Below are 23,328 nucleotides of genomic sequence, written 5' to 3' on the forward strand. Positions count from 1 at the left end.
CTCTACAAGCCTGTTTCGTGAGTAACTCACTCTTCAGGAGATCTCCTGAAGAGTGAGTTACTTACGAAACAGGCTTGTAGAGATAAACCATGTAGTTTTACTTTCTTCAATCTATATCAATCTATATATATTCAAATTGCTAGGACTCGAAAAGCATTTGGTTGGGCTGATAAGAGCACTCTGCTGCTGAAAAATTTGGCAAAGTAAGTTGCCTCGTAAAACACTTCTATCGAGTCAGTATGCAATTTGATGAAAATATCTTCTGAAAACTTCCAGAAGGCTATTAGTTTCTGCGAAAATGAAGTGTCTAATAGCGCTTACAAGGTCAAAAACATATTTAACAATTAGATGAAAGCGGTCTTTGGTGTTTTGGGAGATTTTACGCCTGGTGCTATCTCTGACAGGATACTAACAACAAGTTCTTGAAACCAATTTTGGTGACGTCGATAACATAGCAACCTTTTAAAGATTGTTCTTGACTATATAAAATTTTATAGCAGCGATGCTTCTATATCTCCAATAAGATTTGCTGGCACAGTTTGTTTTCGTTTTAAGTCTCTAGTTAATTCTGTGAGCCTTTATCACCTTCCGTGGTAAGCTGGCTTGTGACTTTGCTTAAATGCAAACTCTTTCTGGATCTGGCCCTCAAGTTGCTCCAGTTCAATTCGCAGCTGGTCATTCATAGTATGGGAATCTATGAAAAAATGTATATGATAAGACTCTTATACTGAAAAAATCCGAAATCTCAGAGGAAAACAGTAATTCTAAACTTCAGCAAGCTTTGCTGTGTTCAAATTGTGGAGAAAGAAGCAGAAGATGAATTGACGCATACAGAGGAAGTAGCAGATAGCATATTGGCACATATTAAGCGTGATCTAATGACTTCTTTGAAAATCCTCAAATGGATTCTCTGCATCATTTATAGGGGCTTCATCGTCTTCAGACCATCAAAATGCACAGTTAAGGTCATTTTGTAAATTTGAGGTTTATCCTCGTACGCTTTCCTATGCGTTTCTGAACCGAGATAGAAAATACCAGCGAACATAACGACATATAGTGTTCGAGCTGCATTAGAAGTCGGGACTGATATTCATTCTTCTGAATTTTGTATGCCTTCGGCTCCGAGTAATACATACAAATCGATCGGGATCCTGATTAGGTTTTTTTCTTTCTTGCGTAAACAGAGTATTATTCATTTCTGAAAACTTTGCTTAGTCACTGGTAAAGTTTATGTGCCTGATGCTAAGCAATTTTCTTCGCTTATCTTTTCAATTTTCATGGATTCTAAGTGATTCTCATTAAAGCTTGACCAAAAGTACTAGGTCTGCATTTCATTTTATTTAGCACGTCAGATTTCGCCAGACAACAAAGTTTTGGTTGCATAGCTCGCATAGTCATAAAGTTTTGCGAGACTCAATATAGGACTGGGTACAAGTACCGTAGTCCAGAAATTGCTTTTTTGGAACTTTTAAAGCTGGCTTTGCATCTCATTTCATTCAGCACGTCAAATAACGCCAGAAAATTAAGTTTCAGTTTTATAAATCGCAATAATTTTTAAACCTGTTTTGAACCCCGCACGTCAAATAACGCCAAAAAATTAAGTTTCAGTTTTATAAATTGCAATAATTTTTAAACCTGTTTTGCACCCCGCACGTCAAATAACGCCAAAAAATTAAGTTTCAGTTTTATAAATTGCAATAATTTTTAAACCTGTTTTGCACCCCGCACGTCAAATAACGCCAGAAAATTAAGTTTCAGTTTTATAAATCGCAATAATTTTTAAATCTGTTTTGCACCCCGCACGTCAAATAACGCCAGAAAATTAAGTTTCAGTTTTATTAATTGCAATAATTTTTAAATCTGTTTTGCACCCCGCACGTCAAATAACGCCAGAAAATGAAGTTTCAGTTTTATAAATTGCAATAATTTTAACGTTGCTGTGCTATACCTAAAATAGAACTGGACCAGTACCCCCAGTCCAAAAATAGCTTTTGGGGGCATTATTGAAGCTTGATATTGATTTCATCTTATTCAGCATATCGGATTGTGACTTGCACCAAATTTCATGCTGTTATCATAACATGCACAATGCTACTACCATAGTAAATCTTCAGAAAGCAGGTTGTTTGACAAAATTAAAAAATTTCAACAGTCATTACATTTTGTTTATAGGTCAGAATTGCGTCTTTTATATCTTTTACTAAGTTTAAAATTTCTTTCTGATGGCATCATCAAATTTTAAAAAATTCGAAAGTCGAAATTTTGCAGACGGTGCATCCTTTATGCTTCGGAAAACGTAATTTCCGGTCATTTGCCAGATTGTCCCCAAAGCCTAAAATAATCAATGGCCATTATTTTTATGATTTAAAATTTAACAATTTCGGTTAGGCAGGTTGCTAGACTGTTATGCGAAATTCTCTGTCTATAAAGCATCTTTTGAAATACACCCCTGCTTGCACACGAGTGTTACATGTTCTGCTTGAGAAAGGCAGGTTGCTAGACTGTTATGCGAAATTCTCTGTCTATAAAGCATCTTTTGAACTACACCCCTGCTTGCACACGAGTGTTACATGTTCTGCTTGAGAAAGGGGCGTAAAAAAGCCTAGGCGAGAGACGGAGGCATAAAAAGGTGTCAGAAGTTCCCCTAATAGGTATTTTTAAAGCAGGTTTTCAAAGGCGTTAGGACAATCGTTGAGCACGACTTTGGAAAAAGTGTTTCCTGCCGTATTTTGCTATATAATTTTATATAAATGCATCGTTGTAATATGCCCTTTTATAGTCCAAAGAGCACTAGGTATGTCTTTTCAGATAATTTTGTAAGCACCTAAAGGTTAACTTTTCGAGGTATGAGAATCAAAAAGAACATCATTAAACAAAAAGATGAACCATAATTATAGAATCGAAATAAATTTCTAGAAAAAGTAACCTACCGTTAATTAGCAATCTAGGACTACCTCCAATTATGATTGGCTCAAAATCACTGTTCTGTGCTTGGTAGGGCGAAAAGTCTTGCGAGGATTGTAGGAAATAGTCTTTTGATGTAGTTTGTTTTTCATTCGAATCTCTCTGCAATGACTGCTGGTAAATGGATGTAGGACCAATGCCTTTTCTGACTGCAAACTTTGCTGCGTAGCTATTCTGGCCTCTCTCTCGTTCAACGTTTGGTCTCTTTTTCCTAAAAGGCGCAAAATTTCCTGCAAGGTGAAGTGAATCTGCAAACGTTTAACTGTTCTAAAGGCCTCCAAAAGAATTTTGCAAAATTTGAGCGCACTAACAATGTATGAAGTTAGAACATCGATTTGGAAACACGGAAGGTATTAAACTTCAAAAGTGATGACGTCGTAACTATCTTTTAGATTTGGACAACGTTACCCAAAACGAAAAGAGCATTATGAAATACCGCCGACTGTGAAAATCAACTAAGAAAGTTATAATAGGTGGAGAGATTGCTACATGGACATAGGCTCTTTTCTCGTTAAATCTAAATTCTATGAACCAGGGAAAAACAACAGTAATCCAGTACCATTTGCACCAACTCTAAGTCATCTTGCGATTTTCGCAAAATTCCATTGTGTTCTTTTAGATTATGTTTCAAAAAGTTCAAAATAAAAAAAAAATCTTTTATGAAATCAAATTTAGAACTCTATCCTGAAAGAAAAGGCAGCTTAACTTGTAAACAATATTTGCTGACAACAAAGAGAAAAATAAATAGCCTCCTTCAAAGATTAAATAGAAATTGACGTTCTGTTTTGGTTAGGCGGGTGCAATTGGCACAGTTCTGTCGATCTAAATTGGCACATATGAAAAATGAAAACATACGCGGCTGCTTTGAGCTTGAAATTCCATTTCGCTGTTTTATTGGATGCCAGTGCCTGATCTTGTTTGTCCATCTGCTCCTTCTCAGCAGATACGTTTGTATCTTGAAGACAAAATTCTAGACTATAAAATACAGACTAAATGTAAGCTACGAAGTGTACTAAAAACCACGAGGCCTATATGATGCTAGAAAGGAGCAATTTAGTTCAAACACAAAGGTAATATACTGAGATTCAGCTGATTATAAATTGAGGCTAATTAAAAGTTGCTATTCTGCAGTTAAGGAAGCAAAATAGAAGCCTCACATAGGATTAGGATTGTCAATGTCTTGCAAGTTAAGACATGTTCCAAAACCTGCTTTCAAATTTTGACATTCAATTTTTGCGTATTTACTCTTTTCAATAGTTGCCTGATATGATATAATTTCATTTTTCATGCCTCTAACTAGCTTCTTTACGTCTCCATATCACAACACATGCCTCTTCTACATAGCAACAGCAACCAACGAAGCCTCGAATGTCAATAACCAGTAGCAACAGGTTATTTAGACAGTTTGAATATCTCAGACCACATACATTTGACCTATTAAGTATGTAGTTTACTAGCCATCTACAAGCCATAATAAGATAAAGGAATTGAGGTTTGAGTCAAGAAGTCGTTCTGTTTGCTTTTACGTTTTGATCAAAGAACCTAGCTTACTCGTGTTTCTTGTAGTTGGAGACGCAGACGCATCATATTATCTAGGTTTGTTCATGCATTTCTTATCCTCATTGGTCAAAATGTCTGCAAAGATGGTCAAAATCAGAAAAGACTCACTACCACAAAGCAAATCATCAATGCTGCCTCAGCCTGTTTGTTTCTTTTTTGACTGCAGCAGATTTCTCGCAGCATAAGTTTTCATTAGAAACTTTTGACTCCGAATTACTCGTTTTGAAGACCCAACGTACATTTTTCAGGGAGAGGTTGTAATGGTTCAACCTACGATATGCCATTGCAAAACTGCATTATCAAAAACGCAATAACCATCATGTTTTGCAAGGGTCTTTCTGTTGTTTAGCATGGCCAGGAAAAGGGTTTTAGCCATGCAGACTTTATAAAGTGTATGACTAAATTGGAATACTGCGCTGATTGCATGTTTTGCACCTACGGAGAAAAATACGAGTACGCGAAGAAGCTTGTTATCTTTTCTTTTGGAGAATTTCAGCTGCAAAAGTCTAATTTTTCGATTAAAAGCTGTCTCTTGAAAATGTTTAGAACTTATCCACCACTAGGCAACTGTATTGCTATAGAAATGTCACTTTTTGAATGCATTTACTGAAGTTCATATGCCCATTAACATATGTTAATAGTGCAGTTTCATTTTTGCCATACAATACATAACATGTAAAACTGATAAAAAATACCTCTTTTCTTCGTGACAGGACTTCCTATTGATTTTCCTTCTTCTGACTTAAATGCAATCTCCGCGGCTGTGCGGCTGTGCTCCTCCTCAGGGCTGTCTCTTTCCTGTTCCATTTTCTTCTCCTGCATCTCTTTTTCTCTCTGCTTTCGCGCACGCTCCTCCTTTATCTTTCGATGTTCTCTTTCAACCTCCGCAGCCAGATCCACGTCAGCAGAGATGATGTTGGGATAAGTGCCAGATCGAAGTGGCGGGAAAGTGAGATTGAAGCCTGCCTCTTTCTGAAAATCTAAAACAGAAAGAGTCTGAAGATAGGGAAAAGATGATACAACGCCTTTGTTCATTAGGGTTCATATAATTTATCGCTTACCAATTTTGAACGGCCACTAATTAATATACATTGTTGCAACAGAGATATAAACTTAATCACTGAGTCCAGGATTTTTACAATGAAAGGGGTTCAAAAGTTTGGGGCAGGAACAATACAAACCAGCAAGTCGCTAAATCGAAACTTAAGACAATAAATATAATTAAAACTGCGTAAAGCCACTAAATCTTTAACTTGTCTTGTTACGTCATAACCTTGAACGCAAAGGGAAAATATTGCCAAAAATTAGTCCTTCAAAGCATCTAGAAAGATCATAACTAGAATTTAGAACTATGGCAAAGACTGCAATCCCATGGCTCTTCTGTAGCATTGTGTCTGGCGCATCCTCAGTAAACCCGCTATAAAAAACTCACCATGCAAGGAAGGCCTTCGATCATGTCGGCTGTCCGTCAACGTGTCCTCAGAATCAGATCGAGTGGACAAAGATGTGCTGCTTAAAGCTCTGTGTCAAAATTAAAAAAGTTTGCAATGATATTTCATAGCTTACAAGGAAATTCGGCCTGGTTTACGGTCAGATAGTAATTTTGCATTTAGTGAGGCACAAACGAATATTCAAGAAATATTTTTACTCCTGATTATATGTGATATATTTGATATTTGATAGCGATCCCTATTTAGCAATGTCTTTGCCTTGGCCAATAAAGCTCTCACAAAGCTTAGCACAAATATTATAATACTACAAAAGCAATGTGACTGTTTAACTATGAATTGCACAGGAACAATTTTATTTTCACCTAATGACATCAGAAAAGGCCTCGCGCTGGAAACTCAATTCTCAAATCTTTAAAACATCTCAAATAAATACTTCTAATTCTTATTTTAATGAACTTGCTTTGCGCGGAACACTTTCTTTTGCTACAGAGCAAAAATATTGTAAAAAACTCGTCAAGTTATGCACGCATTCAGACTGCATTTGGGTACATAAAAATATTGAATACCTTTCTATATTGCCCAGCTTTTGACTCAAACTGTCATTTTTCATAGAAAGCAGCTGTGGGAAATAGTAAAAAGTAAGTCAAAAAAATTGAACGGCGAATCCATAAAGTTCATATTTGGGGTTTACAATATAATCGCTAGCATCGATTCTAAATGCAAAAGATAGTCACTTCTCAATTTTTGTACAAATATAAACAATCAATCAGATTTTGCCAAGAAAGTTTTGGTGTTAGGGAGAAATGGAATATCATGGATTTAAAACCGTACTGAACAATTTATTTATCAACTTTGCTTATCAAAATTAGTGAAAAAACATACCTCATACTCCCTCTCAACTTCTTTTCTCTTTTTAAACAAATCGAAATTCTGTTGCCTAGAAGATCAAATAAATGCCATTAAGATTTCACGAAGTGTATGAAAACTTTCAAACAGTCCGTATACAATCGTTTTTGCTTTTCTGTTCCAATGTCAAATTTTGTACTTCTTTTGTTGGAAAAGTGGGGTTTCCACCAGATTCAGGACCTCGCAGTGTTATGTTCCTCCAAAGAAGTAGGAGAACCTTACAACAATAAATACAAAAATGTCACAAATTTTACTCTATAGTTTGCATGCAGTAAATATGCAATTGCAATAGGCGTCCAAAGCCTAGTTGTTGTGAAAGAAAAATTGCTTTTTGTGACAAGGTATCATTTGTCCTAACATTTAAAGTGAATAAATGTGTCCGCTTATTCGTTATAAAAGCTTTTGCGCCGGTAAAGAGTTCTGGTAATGACAAAAAATTAAACAGGAATTCATATTCATGGTTGAGTTGATATCTACTTGTCAAGCTTCCATATCTTCACATCTGTATGTTTATGCCTATGTTAGTCTTCGTACCACTTACAATACAACAATTTTGAAACAATATCTGACAAATATTATCTTTTGAAACAATTATTTTTTGACAGGTGTATAATCTTGTAAACAAGAGAAATTAAGAAACAGAAAATGTGAACTTGCCTCAGTGTTTCGTTTTCATTGATGTACTCTTGCAGCATGTCATACAGCCCAATACTTGCTGTCATGGCATACCTAAAGGGAAATACTTAGAAACGTAAGTAATTTAATCTACATTTAAGGAATTAGTCGGCATAACGAGTATCAAATGAAGAAAGCCACTCTGTAATACACAAGGTTGAAAAAGAAATTTATTTCCAATTTAAAGCGATGTCTGCTAAGAGATTTCCCTCTAATTACTATACTAATGTTTCTTCTTTCTTTTTGTGTTTATGAAGGCAATATTCATTTTCAACTTTCATTTGATGTAACCTGACAATTGTTAACAAAAAATACCATTCTAAATAAGTCTTGAAAATTTGAATTGAAAATCAAATCGATGTCTCTTGAACCAGTATGCTAAGCTAACTCCCTACAAATGTCGTACCTGCATTTAGACTTTCGTAAACAACTTTTAAAAAACAGAGAACAAATTCCATTAAGCAAGAGCCTTTTATTTTTCTATAGATAATATCGACTTTTTCAAAAATTTGTGAGAATATTAAAAGGATTAAAACAAAAACCCGACTAGAACTGAAATCTTTTATCAAAATAGAAGTACATTACACATAATGTTAGGTGATTGGAGCTTCCAAAGGAAGGAGATTTTTCTTGATCTATGGAAAATTGTACTTGAATGGGATGAATATAGAAGTCTTTTTAAAAATTAGTAAAGGTTCAAATTGTCAGGCAATCGAAATCCCTGAATTTGCTTGAATTTAGGTGTTAGTTATTACAAATTTATACAAACATTGCAGTTGTAGCTCTGGGAACTGTCTCTTCAGACTTCACTTCTGACAAGCTATTCCTGCCTGTTGGAAAATAATGCAGATCTGCTAGAATGCTGGTGAAATGACATTTTCATGAAGAAATAGAATGGTTATTGATATAAGTGTGATGACCAATTGATGAACAGGCAATCGTACAAGAAAAATGGACACTTTTCTAGGATCTAGTCAAGCTATATCCTTAGAGTCTAATTGTTCGAAAGAGCTGTCGTTTCTGAAATATGATTTAACAGCGAGAACAAGGGATCAGTTATCGTAATTGTAATTGCTTACTTGAAGATTCAATCGAAGAGTACGTTTTGGTGCCAATGGCAGGACTCAGTGAGCCACTGTTCTCATCAGCACTCATAACCCCCTGAATCTGCTCCGGTGTTATGACAACTTGAGAATCCGAACACGGTATATTAAGCTGAAAACCAATAAAGATCAGGTTACTCGATTGGGTAAATATAAGGAAATTTTACAAAACAAGTTCTCTTCTGTTGAAAGAAGTTGTTTCAACACACAACCTTAAAGCTCAAACCACCTGATTGTATCAATTTGATTAGAAACAGAGCAAGGCTACCTAAGACGTCGGTGATGAGCATTGCTAATACAATTTGATGAGCAGAGTTGCTTTATACCTGTTGCCGGAAGTAGGCATTTTCTGCCTTCAGAAGCTTCATCTCTCTTTTCATGCTTATGATCAGTTGCTCTCTAGGGTCCTGTTGACAAAACATTTACAATTTTTCTCAAGTTCATTTTCACAATAGAATAGACATGGAATTATATCAACTTATCATCGAAATTGCTTATTTCGTAGTTAACCCAATTATTGTTTTTTTCACAGCACTCTATCAATCACTACATCAAAGACACAAAAAGCAAAAGAAAACAATTCTCTCACTATCAGAAAAGTAAATTATCAGCGGCTATGATAGAATCTGTGGACTTTTGAACTCTGTTTAAGAAATATATTTTTATTTCTCAGCGACAAACTCTCACATAATTGAAAGGCAAGCAGTAATGTTTGCCAAAATCGAATCCACAATCTATTTGTAGCTCTATTCTGAGCGGATATACGTCTAATTTTAAAGTGTCACCCTTTTTACTGGAAGACAATTATTTGTCAGAATATTAATTCTTATACTTGTTGGAAAAGCCTCAAACAACAGTAAATTCAGAAGTTCAGCTGAAGCTTGTGAAACCATTTGATGAAAAAATTGATGGAAATCGTTTCAGACATGCTCTGGTGAAAAAAAAATATATATCGTAGTTTTGGTCTCTATATATTGCAATTCTTTAAGAAATTTAGTTATTAAAAGTCTTGAAAAAGAAAGCCTTTAGACACATAACAAAGCTTCAAGTACACAAATAGAGACGCTCTTTACGCTTCTTTGGCATTCGCATTTAAAGCAACTATACATCCTGCTGTCTGAAATGATAATACAGTGACAACAAAAACCTTTTGAACGATTGAACTGAACCTCTTTTAGAAGCTGGTTTGGTAGGTGGGCATATTACCGTTGTCGGTTTTGGGAGACAAACTCTTCTCTTCACAAAACCTCACTCTCACATGGAGGCTGAATGACTACCATAAGACTTACCATTTTGACGACCGGCTTGTTCTTAATATTCTTTGCTCTGTTGGCGTAGCGAAGTGTATTTAATGTGTCTTGTAGGGCTGTTGACGACGGTGACACACAGGCAATCTGCGCAATAAAAAAAGTAATTGTTTTATCATTTTGCTTTCCTAATTCAGAACAGAGAGCCATCGTTCTTAAAAGATTGTTTTATTAAAAATTGAAGCTTCAAACATGAACTGTCTTAGTTAAAATCTGTGCTATGGCTTCTGTAAGAAAATAGGAAAACATCATAATAGCAACATTGGAGCATAATAGCAACAAAGATACATAAATGGTGAGCTCAGAAAACCAATCTTATGTGTCTCGTCTCAGTCATCCCACTAGCTCTGACTGAAGGCGTAACGCCCACTCCGTACCAACTACCCTCTGCACGGCTAACTCTGACGGCTGCCCACCAGATAAATAGAAATCCAGTCAGCTTTAGGCATGAAGCGTATGGCTAATTGAAAGCTCGGTCATTAGAAGAACAATACATACCCTAAGTAATAAATGATGTCTGTAGATAATACTGAACATTATAGCTTAATACTGAATATTATTCTAAGATAATATGGAAAACGATTAGGTTATACATGAAAGATAATACATGATGTCTGTAGATAATACTGAACATTATAGCTTAATACTGAATATTATTCTAAGATAATATGGAAAACGATTAGGTTATACATGATAGATAATACATGATGGATGTAGATAACAAATAATATCATTATATAATAAGAAATATAATTCGATAATTTACACAGTGGAAAGGATTTTAATGCATAGTTAATTGGTATGGATAATACAGGTGTAATGGATAGGAAAAAGTGCATTGACAGTGAATCTTGACAAATCTACCTTACCATTAACGTGTATCCTTCACCCCCAATGCTATCTGCAAGAAGCTTCGTCAATTTGCTGTCTCTGTAAGGAATGTGTCCCCCGCGTTTCTTCGGGTCCCCGAGGGCAGCAATGCAGTTCCCTGTAACGAAATATGAAAATCATAGCAGTTGGCGTATTCGATTATATTCATCGCAAAATGATAAACACAAAAATCGGATGAAAATGTGAAGAAATATGTAGAAAAATTATTGCTCGTAACTAATTCTGATAAATTTGACATCAACGGAGCAAGCTTTAAAAAAGTTGATAAATTGATAAAAGTAACTTAAATTGATAAAGAATAACGTATAAACGAGCAATCAAATTGCAAAATTCAATTAATTTTAAGGAATGTTTTGATGCGTAGGGAAAAACATTTGACAAAACAGACCTAAAGTTAATAAGCTCTTGTTGATGTTTTGAGATTCTGTCAAAGCCTCGCCAGTTGCTTTGGTTTCTTTGACTCTTTCATTGCCTAGAATAAATCAACGAATAAATATTACATCATGTTGCCTCGTGGAAGTAGAAATGGAAGGGAGACAACTTCAAGATGGCCTGAAAAGGCATTATGCGGAGGAATTGAGTGTCTATCCGTCGGAATATCCAGTTAGACTTAACAATCAACCAGTTACCTGCCAGATCAACAAAACTGATCTTCCCTTGCCTTATTACAGAGAGATCATCTTCAGGGTCAATCTGAAATATAAGATGTCAGCATGAATACAACAAAACTAACAAAACACGTTGTGATTCTATAGCAACTTACTTTTCAAATTTTTGGTTAGCAGTTAAATATCATCGATGACAATCATAATTTTTGTAGTCAAAGCTTTCAGTGTTAAATTATTCGGCTTAGAATACAGAAATGCTACTTTCTAGGTTTGAGAGATAAATAATCCTTTGAATTGAAGACCTGGTTATGGATTACTGTATGGCTGTCAGAACAATATCAAAGCGCTTTCCATTGAGCCATCAGAAAGATCGACGAAATTCAACCCAGCAGACCACTGATTTAAACTTTCTTGTTTTGGGATTTGACTTGCCATTAAATTAGTTTGAATTTGGTATGGTGCTTGGAGTAAACTAGAAAGAGCGGCAGAAATTATGAGCAGGTTATTGTTGGGGTGTAGGGTGCCTTGACCATATTGTTGGGGCACCTATACAAAGTATTTAAGGCATTATAGAGTCTCCCTTCTTCCCGTTTAAATGTTGTTGATTATCCCTATTGTAAGATTTTCGGTGAGAATCTATTGAATTGCACTGAGCGCATAAACACCTTTAATGATAGAATCAATTTCGTGTAGGATAGGAGAAAATGGGTTAGAGATCGTTGTTAACAAGGAGAGATAGTTAAATTCCAGGGGTGCCGACTTTTGAATTTTAATTTTACGGTATTCCAAAAAAACTTTGTTAAGAATTGCAGCCTGCTAAACAGTTGAGTCAGTGAAGGAGATGCACCTCGACGCAGAGTACGGCCCTTGTAAGTGAAACAGGCCTTGAACTTACGATTTCTGAATCAATATAGACAGTCAGCATCGTATGACTTCTGCTCGAGTGGTCATTCATTGCATGACCTCCAACTTTCCTGTTCTCTAGCCCTTCTTCCAACACAGCCATGAAGTCTTCAAGTGTTTCGCATTCCATCATGAATAAGTTCTCAACGTAAAAACCTTTGGTAGAGGACCATCGTACCGGCAAAGATTCCCGGGCAGTTGAAGGGTTCAGCAGATCTTTTACCTAAATTGAGCAGCGAAATTATTGCCCCCCAAGTCGACTATTAAATTCTACAATTTCAGAAGTGTCAAGGGCAATACGTTATTCAAAAGTACCGTTGGCTATGATAGTTTTAGTTACTTTTGCAATTAAATCTGTCTCTATGTCCTTTGAACACTCTCAATTTTTTCAAGATTTCGATTGAATGGAATTTTCATACGCATCTACTTATACAGAAAGAAATGTAATTTAAAGAAAAGTTTGAAAAAAGTTGTTTTTAATTGAAGATGACAGCCTGTTAATAGGGGGACGATGGGAATGGAGGGGCTGATATGCGAGAAGATTGGAAACTCAAGGAAAAATTGAAGGGCAGTGTAACAAAGTTCAAGAAACTGTGAAATTGGCTCGAAAAGAATAGACACGAGGGACAGATCTCGTAGTCTTGATATGTTCAAGGCAGTCTTTTTGTTATCTTGTGGGAGCAATGAACATGGAAGCGAGAATGAATTAATAATCAAAAAACAAAATGCCCATGAGAAAGAGGGGTGCAAGTATCAAAACGATGTTACCTTTTCATTATAAACTTCCAAGTAGGCAGCTTTCAGAGTGGAATTCTCTTCGCGTTGCCTTACTTGCGAAAGGAGGAATTCAAAAGATCTGAAGAGGAAACAAAAAGATAGTAGCAGTCATTTACTTTGGACCCTGGTTAGTGGGTGCTCAAATCGCTCAAATCAAGCGAAAATTATTATAAATTTCAGGTCCAACTTCAAGTTGTCTGTTCCATTATGCATCCAAGTAGTGCTATCGTCTGAAAACGACGAAAACGAAGACTGAAAACGTGCTTGGTGAACAAAGCAATAAATTATTGATCTATAACTGTTCAGAAATTTTAAAATTAACTTTAAAAACATTGCACTCACGCGCTTTCTGAAAAGTAATAAGAAAAAGTAATTCAAAATTTGCAGAGAAAAATACCACTGGCTTAAAGAGTGGATGTGATAGACCTTGCTTTTATTTGGTCACAACTAAAAAATCTCAGCGTTGGAAGATCCAGTTATTTTTCAACGAGTTAGCTAAATCCTGGTACAATTGTGCAATTTTTCAATTTTCTATAGCAACTAGCTAGAAGTGGGCTCCAAAAGCTACCCAAGTTGCTTAAGTGAACACAGTAAACAAAAGTTAGGGAGAGGGAGGCGGCTTTAGGAATCAGAGTCAATTAAAAAGACCGTCAGAGTAGATAAAGTTCTTCTCAGTATAGCAACTTCGCAGTGTATTATGTAACTCTATACCTCGGAATCAGGCCATATAATTCTTCAGACGGGAGAACCTCATTGGCTTCCTGTAACAAATAATTTGTTACTTTGTGGTGCACCAATATTGAAATACTTTATCACAAACGTCAGAAATAACTTTATAAAACCATAACGCGATGCTATAAAATCGGATATACTGTTCCTGGATGCAAAGCTGCCAATTTTTGTCGTTCAGGAATAATTATGTTGAGATTAGTAGAATTTCCTTTATTCGCTACAGGGGCGTTGCAACCGGGGGTGTGGGAGTGTCACAATCCAGGCCCTCTTCAGGTAAAATTGTGTCTTGTATCCATTTCCTCTAAAAACGCATGCTAAGATGGAAACAGGGATCTTAATTGGCAACCAGTGCTGCTTGTTGCCTAGCTTTAGAACTAACTGACAACATGGAATTTTTCAAAACCACGGCGAAATTCTACCAGTTGTTTTTATCTGCTGTTCAATTTGTTTGCAAAAATAAAATAATTTTCGCTAGGATTAGGAGGATTGCTTTAGTAAAATTTACTTAAAAGAGCGCATTTTCCAGGGAACTGGAAGCATCAAAATTCGAAAGATTTTTCCTGTTCCTTCGGCGGCAACCATCGTGCCACCTTGGGCAGTTGCCCGGCCCGGTATACAGATTTGGCAAAACTATTAGGAAAGCCCGTTATTATCATTTTAGAATGAATGTTGCGAATTATATGCCACCCAGTTAGATTGGCAAAATGTATTGCAGAGGTTTGTTACAGCAACTTAAGAATTTCAGGTAATTTCTTTTTAATCAGGTAAATTTGTAGTCTACACCTCCCCCAAACAAGGATTGCCTTGCGACGGTCCTGATTCGCTGCACCTTTAACTTTTGTGGCAGAAACCTCACAATTAATCATTTATTCTTTAAATCTTGCAACTATTTCCTTTTTTTTTCATTTATCCATACTACTAGAAAGCGAAGACATACCGGATTATATGGACCGGTGATTGTGTACGTCTTTCCAGATCCGGTCTGACCGAAGGCAAATGCAGTGCAAGAGAATCTATTGATGATAAGAAAGGTACCAAAGACAATTTACAAAAAGTAAGTCTATCTGATAATGCATAAAATCACAGACACTTTGAAAAACCTACAGAAGCTACCAATATAGCTGCATAAATAATCTATATATTGGTTGTTGACAACGTTGAAGTGAAAAAAGAAAGGGAAAACTATTGAAATAAAGAAACAAAATACAGCTGCGAGGAACAGTTTATCAATCTAAATACCGCGTTTGACCGTGTCCAAATAACAGAGCAAAAAGTAAACAGCCTCCGGACTGTTGTATCCATAGATGGTCTTAAAAAAGGGAACTTTTATGCACATCGCTCACTGACAAAATTGCCTAGCGATGTTATTCAACTTTACCCAATTGTTCTTTAATTATGCAAATTACTAGCCTTCAGGAGATCAGAGTGAATTTCAAAAAAAACTTATGCACATCGAGGGATTAACATGGAAATCAACTAAGTGTGCCAATTTTGTTATGGGGATAGACTGAAATTTTTGCAAGTCAGTCTTCTCAATATGTTATGAATCAGACTTTTTGAAATTAAAACCAGACAACAATGCACTGAAAATCGAGGAAAATTAAGATTTAAATCTTCTAGACGCATCTAAATCTTCACGCAAGTGGTTTGGCTGATTTTATAAGCTGGCCAAATCTTTTTGGCAAAATTTTCCAGCATTTAAGACACAATCCAGGAAAATGCTGAATTATTCATAAGGGCACAAGTATTTAGGATGTAATAATTTGGCAAAAGAAAGCTCACCCGTCTAATGCTTTCTCGATGAGTCCTTTGATCCCACATTGATTGAATATCTGCAGAATAAGACAAAAAGGATTAAAGAAAGATGCGAGATTTATCGCATTCGGCAGCTTCTTGATATCTTAAGCCAGAGAATAAATGATTGGCCTACAGCAGACAAGTATCAGATTTCCCTCTGAACAGCTTTTCAATTTCAATTAGCGACTTCTTCCTCAATGGTCACAAATTTAAAGTGGTTTTCCATTAATCTGAAACAAAGGTGCTGTTTTTTCCAAATTAGAGTCTTTTTCAGAAAAGAAGCAAAGATTGCTCCTAAAAATGCAGAAAAAAATTCGCTTATCATGATAAGTTGTTATTTAATTTGGGACAGTAGTTAACTTTGCAGAGCCTACAATCATCCTTAAGTCATTCTTAACCGAACAAACGTGCAAATTCAGTCATTGAGAAATAAAGTTTAAATCTTTGCTACTGAATTTTTATTCATGAAAACATGGTAGAAAACGAGAAATACTGGCACAAAACAAGCTTGATGAATGTACCTCAAACTTTTCTCATGAAAGTCAGGCTAGTCTTATTCACTCAAAATAATTAGAGAGAAAAAATGTCAAGCAGTCGATGAAATCCGAGCCTGGTTGTTCTTAAAAACAGAGAAACTTACTTAAATTTGGATCATCTGTATGACTAATGAAGATAAAAATCAATTGTTAGTTCAAATAATTTTTGAACATTGTGTGCTACAATTGTCATTCTCCATGTATCGAAAAAAGAGTTAATTAAACGAGGGATGTGTCTTTCTAAATAAAAACCTACCTCAGGCTGAGAGGCTTTGTCTTGAAAGACTTCATTAAACGTGAAAGGTTTGGTGTTCCCTTGCGCATTAACCTACGAATGTCAAGTTTAATCACCCAATTGTATTTTGTAATAGAATCTAAAGAAATCCCTCTACCTTTACGCCTAACAATATTAATTTGCGTGAGAAACATATACGAGCGATAAATCACGGTTGTATTCTGGCAAAAAGTTCTGGAATACGTGGAAAAAATAGATACCAGCAGCCTTTTTATTAACATTTTTCAATCAACCTCCTCTCTCTTAGAGTACTGCTAAGATTAAAGAACTCATATGGTATGATTAAAATATGATAAAATTTAATAAAAGGCTTTGTGTACCAGTGGACGGATAGACCCGGGATTACATCCCATCATCCAGCAAATTCTTGATGCTATTTTTTATACTCACTAATACTAGTTCATTATCTTAAAAGGACCGGAGGAGGCTATCTGCTGAATGCTGCTTGAAATTCAATCCCTGGTAAGAGAAACGTATTGATAAAGAAGTGTAACCACATACCCAAATGACCCCATCTTCTGGAAATTCGATGCTTGCTTTCTCCTCCTTACGAAGCTCCAATGCATTAATTGGTCTGACCCTGAAATTAAGAAGCAGCGCAAAATATTTACTATTAGAGATTTGAAGCTATGAATTGCATGTGCAGTCCTTATTTCTCGATTTCATTTAAACTTGTTTTTTACAGAGCTGCATAGCAAAAAAATTAAAAGAAAACGAATCGATTCTATGCAGGGAATTAAAATGTTGCCCACAATGTTTTACCGTGAGAATACGTAAAGCGCAGTTTGAGCAAGATACCGGCGTCGCCTTGCCTTGACCTGAACTTTCCAAAAATTGCAGACAAAGCCTTGACTCTATTTTGATAATTCTACAGCAGATAGAAACTTAGTGGATATTTTTAGCTCTAGCCTGGTTTAGATATTTACAAAACATGATTAAAATGCATTTTTGAGGAACTTTCTTCGAGCTGTTGTTTTGAATTTACGAAACATCGACGCAAAAATAGGATCTTTATAAGCAGGGCCTTAATAAATGCTAACATGATTTGCCTCTCCATTCCAGCGTCATTTCATTGTTCAAAAGAACATAGTTTTGTTCTCATCATGAAAAAGACTTCTTGATTCAGCAAAAGCTATTTAGACCCTGTCCACAATGCACTGCGATGTACGACACTCGAGGTCTGAAATAACATAACCGACCGGTCAACGCGCATTGCATTCTGGCTCGTACCGCGAACTGTCCAAAAACTGACTAATAACAACATAGCTTACAACGAAGCCAACTGGCCAAGAAAAGCACAGTGCATTCGTCTTCGACAAGTGCATTCGTTTTCGTCAAGTGTATGAGTCTTCGACACAGGAACCCAAAATATTTTTTCATTCACAAATCTGAACTATCAAGGACTGTATCCCGTTTCAAGTGAGAATTTACAAATAACCCTGAAAAAGAATCCGAAACACGGAAGTTTGAGCTTGAAAAACTAAATCAAACACTTAAAGTTTGATAACAAAACGTTGAAATTGTTCTTTTTATTGATCGAGAAAAAATTGTACCAAAATGTCTTAAGATCCGAAAATATGAGTCTACAGTTCAATATAGAGAGCTTGTTGATGAGAATATAGACTCGCTCCTCATGTTGTTACTTGAATTTTTTCTACATTCCCCTAAAAACAAGAATACTGGCATAAATATAGGTGCCTAGCACGCATTTGAGAGCACCAGCATTGTTGAAGCAAACACGTTGTCATCATAATCCTCTAGGCATCGGTGAAAATACAAAGGGACCAACGCCGTTTAGCAAAGGCGCGCAGCAAAAGGACCAGGATGCAGAAAATGGACAAAAAAGTTTGCAATAAATGAAAGCATGCAGAGAACCAATGATCGTAAATTGCAACTCACCTTACAACGACTTTGATGCTGTTTGAACTGGCATTCTCAAGGTCAGTTGCTGAGCTTGTACGCGATACATTTTTGGCGGAAGAGTTGCTGGAAAATAAAATCGACATCGTCACTTTGAGTCATTCAAGAAAACAGCTTAGAACGATCATATCTCAGGAAAGAAAAATTTGCCAGATTGGTAATTTTGGGTACATAGCACTAACTAGTACCCATGTTGGACAATAGCGCCTTAGATTTGGCGAGTTCCTTTCCACTAAACGGTGGTCATGCTATAAATGGTTTTGGCGATGACGAGCATAGAAAACGATTGGTCCTCTTTCCAATCATTCCCATAGACATCTAACGATGAAGTCAAGTTGGAATAGAGATTAGTAATGGCAACGAAGGACAGAATAAATAAAGTAGGGATGCAGCAACAGTTTTGGCCCTTTGGGATGAGTGGGCATTGTATTTGCAAGCTACCTCATGTATTTGAACTTGCTTTTATCTTCGTGCCTGGTACAGAACCGTTCATGAAAGGTGTAAAAGGTCCACAAAAGAATTTGCAGAATTGCCAACCCCTGGACAGAAAGATGTAAAGAAGTGCCGGGTAGGGAAGGCTTTTAAACAACTTGGGACCAAGACAAGTAGCTGAGTATGTGGAAAACTTTAAATTAATAAAAGGTTTGTGAAAAGACTGTTTTAAAAGCATCTTCAGTCTTCAGTCAACAAAACCTCTGTTTCCAATGTAAACCATGCAATCGCGAAATTTAAATAAAAAGAGGAAAAGAGAAGAACAAGCATGATGACGTCACAGAATCATTTGATAATGTATTAATCGTATTCAAAAGGAATTAGAAGAAATTTGCAAATGGTTGCACAATTAATTAATTGAGAAAGCACAATAATCGTTTAATCAAGGCAATAACTTGATCAAATTTGATAAAGCTAAAGTAATATTGATAAGAAAGCATTAGAGCAAAGTGAGAATGAATTCAAGGTAAAGTTTTTGCGTTACTTGTGATTCATCCGATTTTGAAAAATGTAATCAAGTTTTTTATAAAATATCAAAGTCTTAGCATTTTGAGAGCCTGAACTGTCACAAGAAAAGGGCGGAAAGTCAAGGACGTCTGCGCCAAGGGGCAGCGGGGGCAGCTTCCCTTGCCCCCGCAAAATCGAGAATTTTTCTTCGTTTTACTATTGTTTTGCCCTTTTCCCTGGCGCTTTGCCCTCCGTGTCCTCTTTGAGTGCAGGCTTCCCTGTTCAAAGTTGAAAAATCTTAAGAATAGCGAAATGAATATTCAATTCTATAATCAGCAAATATACATTTTAATAAATTTTGAGACTTTTTAACGAACGAAATATCTTAGCAGAGAATTGGCACCATCTCCCTTCTAAGGTCTCAAGAAAGAGTAGGCTGTTGGCTCCAATCAAAATATTTCAAAATATCTTGCACACAAAGAACAAGTTTGCTAATCTTTTAACTGATTGAAATAAATCCCCCTCGAGTTGACGAAACCACGAAACAAGTCGCTGGGGTTTCGGTTAACACGCTTGAATCACCAACAAAACTATCGCAAAACATGAACAATGAATTAACGATTGAAAAGATAATCTGGTTTTTATGTTATCAAGAAATAGGTGATAGGTTCCAAAATTGCTAAGCTCTTTTATAATTTTTTTGAATATAGAGGTAGGATTTGTATAAGTTTCTTCAGTTTTTAGTGTTTTGAAATAAAATAAAATTTTGACTTGCTAAGACGAAATTCGCAATACGCTTTTAATTTTCGAACATTATTAAATAGGTAAGTAAGAATGTTCTCGATTAAAGCGCGGCTTTCAATATTTCATTGTCAGGTTTCATTGACAAAATTATTTCTGCTAATTGCTGTAAATAAATCAAGGAATAATTTGCCCTGATTTTCAATCAATTATAAAACAATGACGGTTTTACCTCGAGTTCTTTCCTCCAGTTCTTTTCGATTCTGATTGTGTTGAGTTTGGCAAACCACCAGGTTTTATTGTTGCACTTTCTTTATCCTTCTCGGATGTCTCTTGAATTTTTAAAGGTTCACTTTCTTTGTCACCCTTTGCAACCGATCCTTGTCTTTTAGAATTTTTTGCTAACGGAATTGCACTTGTTCGACTCGACCCTGCGGTCGACTCTTCATTGCTGTTCACTGGTTGAATCAGCCTGTCTTTGGAATGTTCGTCTTTCTTTGCTTCCATCAGACAAAAACATACTGACTTTAAACAACTATCTATTTGAATAATACTACAACAGAGCAAAAATCCCCGATTTGTAGGTAACCTTTCACTGTCTACTGATATCCCACGAGGACAATGTTTACACTCCGATTATCTCTGTGTTTTACAAACATGTCTATGGTAAATTCTTCTGTCACTGCAAATAAGCACAGGCTGCTTCGAGCTGCTTGGCATGCATTGGTTTACGCGCAAGTGATGCCAATTAATCTCTCATCTAAGATTTAACAGGTGAAGAGCATGCCAATCGTGACCATCCGCCATTACGGTCGCGACCTGATTCATTCAGAGGCACTTCATTGGTTTCCATGGTGATAACTTTCCTCTCGCGTTGGAGTTTTTTGATTACTCCATTAACGTGATTTAATTATTCAAGGACTTGTGTATATCACAACGATCCTTTAGTTGTTCTACATCATTGGAAGCAAGATTGTTTTTTGAAATTGTCGAACAAAGATTGAATTGATTTATTGATCTCACCTAATTCACCCAAGATTCTTGGGCACCATCTTTTAAACCAGGCCAAGTGGTTGTTGTTTTAAAATACGACATTTAAAAGCATATATTCACCTGTCACTTGACATGTAAGTTGATAATCCCTCGACATTTGCTCTAGTTATTTGCAACTCGATTTATTTGCAAAGGTAGGGCACTAAAACTTCCAATGAATGCGTCATAGCCAAACAACATTAAAATAGTCATGAAAACGCCATCTACAAATGACAAGTCAATTAGAATCCGCTCGCCGTGGGCGATGAATATTGAGAGATGATTAAATCTTGCTTCATAGCAGGTGGTTTTAAAAATTCTGTTTCAAGTCCATGTTGTGAAATCCACGAATAGCTGAGCAGTAGATGAGTTAAGAAACAGGATTTCAATCCTTGGTAAGCGAAAGAAACCTAGCCTGATAAGGAAACCTCGCCGGTGTACTAGTGCAAATTCTATGTTTTCAGCAAAGCCAACTTTCTTTTCTAATCAATTGATAATTTGCTAATTTCTTATATGTTTCAACTGGAATGCAACATTTTGAAAATAAGGTGAGCAGTGCATGGGCTCCGACAAAGGTTGAAAAGTGGGGGGGGGGGGGCAAGGGAAAATTTAACACCCATAACAAAAGATTTTGAAAAAAACTATTGTTTTGCAAAAAAGTGGGGGGGGGGGCAAGGCCCCCCTTCGTCGGGGGCCCTGCAGTGGTGAGCAGGATAACAAACAAATCAACTGTAAGTGGAGCAGGGACTGGAGTGAATCCATCAGCCTCAATACAAATATACCATTTTCGATAAACTTCTCACTGAGCCTGGACATTAAGTAACAAAATTGTTTGAAATACATTCCCGTACGTTGCGATGTTAAAGTAAAGAGGTGGAGGATCCGGGCTAGTATATGACGAAAAACTTTTGGCGATATAACAATATCTTTGAATCCACTCTAAAAAAGAACTCTTCTTTTTGCAAAATGATCCCGATGATCTCTCGACAAGTCCGCTTATTTTAACAAATATCTTACAAACGTGTTGAACTGTTTTTCTTCTAGAGTAAACCTATCGCCAGTGTCCAGAAAACTTAAGGGGCTCATGGTTTTAAGCCTGAGGTAGGTTATCCAACGATGCGGTTGTTTTATGGGAGGCCAACGCATAATTTGTCAAGTGTGTGTAAAAAATAAGAAGATTCTACTGTTGTGCTCGAATTTTTCTTTTTCCTGACAAAACTCTAACTAAACGATAGATGATTTTACTCTCAATTTATAAGAAACCTTTATTCAAGGTATTCAAGAGAAATTTCGAGGTTTGTAAATAGGGTAGAATTTCATCCGGGGAGATTGAGGCGAATATCGAGCCCTGCTATTGCCTGTCCCTAGTTTTCTAGGGTAAATTTGGAGCTCGCTCCTATGGAAACAGCTGAAGCCCAACCATAAACATCAAACAACATTGGCAACATAATTTTTAATAAAATCAAAACTAATTTTACATTACTATTATATAAAATAATGTTGATGGTTTGCTTTGAGTCATGTCAGTAACCGAGCTGACATTCTTTTGAAGTTCAAGACATCGAAATATTCCCTGCAGCGAGATGTTATTTTCCTCCACTTTGATGTGCGTTCTGCACTCAAATCCCGCCGAGGTTAGCCTCAAACTGACGAATTACCGATGCAAAACATTAATACATCGCAAATTGCAATAATGTGGTATTTTGCAAAGCGAAAGAAATGATCCGGCATCAACGCTTCACTCCTTCTTCATGCTTAATTCATTAAAACCTAGGTAGGGCGGAAACGTTTTTAAAAGAATTGTATCGACATTAGTCTGTGGATTCGTTAATACCTACGATTATTTCAAAAACGCGTGCAATAATAATACTATTAAAGCCACCAAAAACTTATTTACCAAAGCTAAATAGTTCAACGGTAACGAATTATGCTTGGAAATCTCTTTGCTAGCCATTCATCGAAAATGGCATCGGAACTGGCCACATCAAGGTAATTTATCAAATATGGATGCAGAGGCACAAAATGCAAAGGAAAACACTTCTACAACTCCTTTGAATTTTGCAGTGATATGGCTGTTCGGTAATATAAACATTAAACTGGGGGAGGGTATAACTAAAACAACCGCCCGACCAGGATTGTAGACATCGACGGGTGCAAATCAGTGAGCAGGGACGAACACATTTTGGGGTAG

The 23,328-nt window shown here is 36.3% G+C and overlaps 1 protein-coding gene across 2 annotated transcripts; it reads right to left on the reverse strand.

Annotated features, from left to right (window-relative positions):
* Positions 1-64: 64 nt before the first annotated feature.
* On the reverse strand, positions 65-21,674 carry LOC135683582 (uncharacterized). 2 transcript variants are annotated; one of them, XM_065198880.2, is made up of 24 exons: positions 20,338-21,671; positions 18,405-18,491; positions 17,007-17,085; positions 16,467-16,538; positions 15,660-15,709; positions 14,815-14,890; positions 13,857-13,906; positions 13,137-13,224; positions 12,361-12,591; positions 11,487-11,550; positions 11,246-11,329; positions 10,836-10,954; positions 9,949-10,053; positions 8,986-9,066; positions 8,636-8,771; positions 8,326-8,386; positions 7,539-7,610; positions 6,858-6,912; positions 6,542-6,594; positions 5,957-6,045; positions 5,220-5,504; positions 3,820-3,919; positions 2,931-3,175; positions 66-694 (listed from the first exon to the last, which is right to left on the reverse strand). In XM_065198880.2, exons 1-24 carry the CDS (start codon positions 20,610-20,612, stop codon positions 582-584), a joined length of 2,670 nt encoding a protein of 889 aa, XP_065054952.2. In that variant the 5' UTR covers positions 20,613-21,671; the 3' UTR covers positions 66-581. The 2 variants fall into 2 exon arrangements, with proteins under 2 accessions (XP_065054953.2, XP_065054952.2); XM_065198881.2 differs by lacking the exon at positions 16,467-16,538 and having other exon boundaries at positions 65-694; positions 20,338-21,674.
* Between the last annotated feature and the right edge of the window lie 1,654 nt (positions 21,675-23,328).

The sequence above is a fragment of the Rhopilema esculentum genome, chromosome 7, assembly GCF_057945365.1.
Source record: "Rhopilema esculentum isolate cy_ngs chromosome 7, ASM5794536v1, whole genome shotgun sequence".
NCBI classification, from domain to species: Eukaryota; Metazoa; Cnidaria; class Scyphozoa; order Rhizostomeae; family Rhizostomatidae; genus Rhopilema; species Rhopilema esculentum.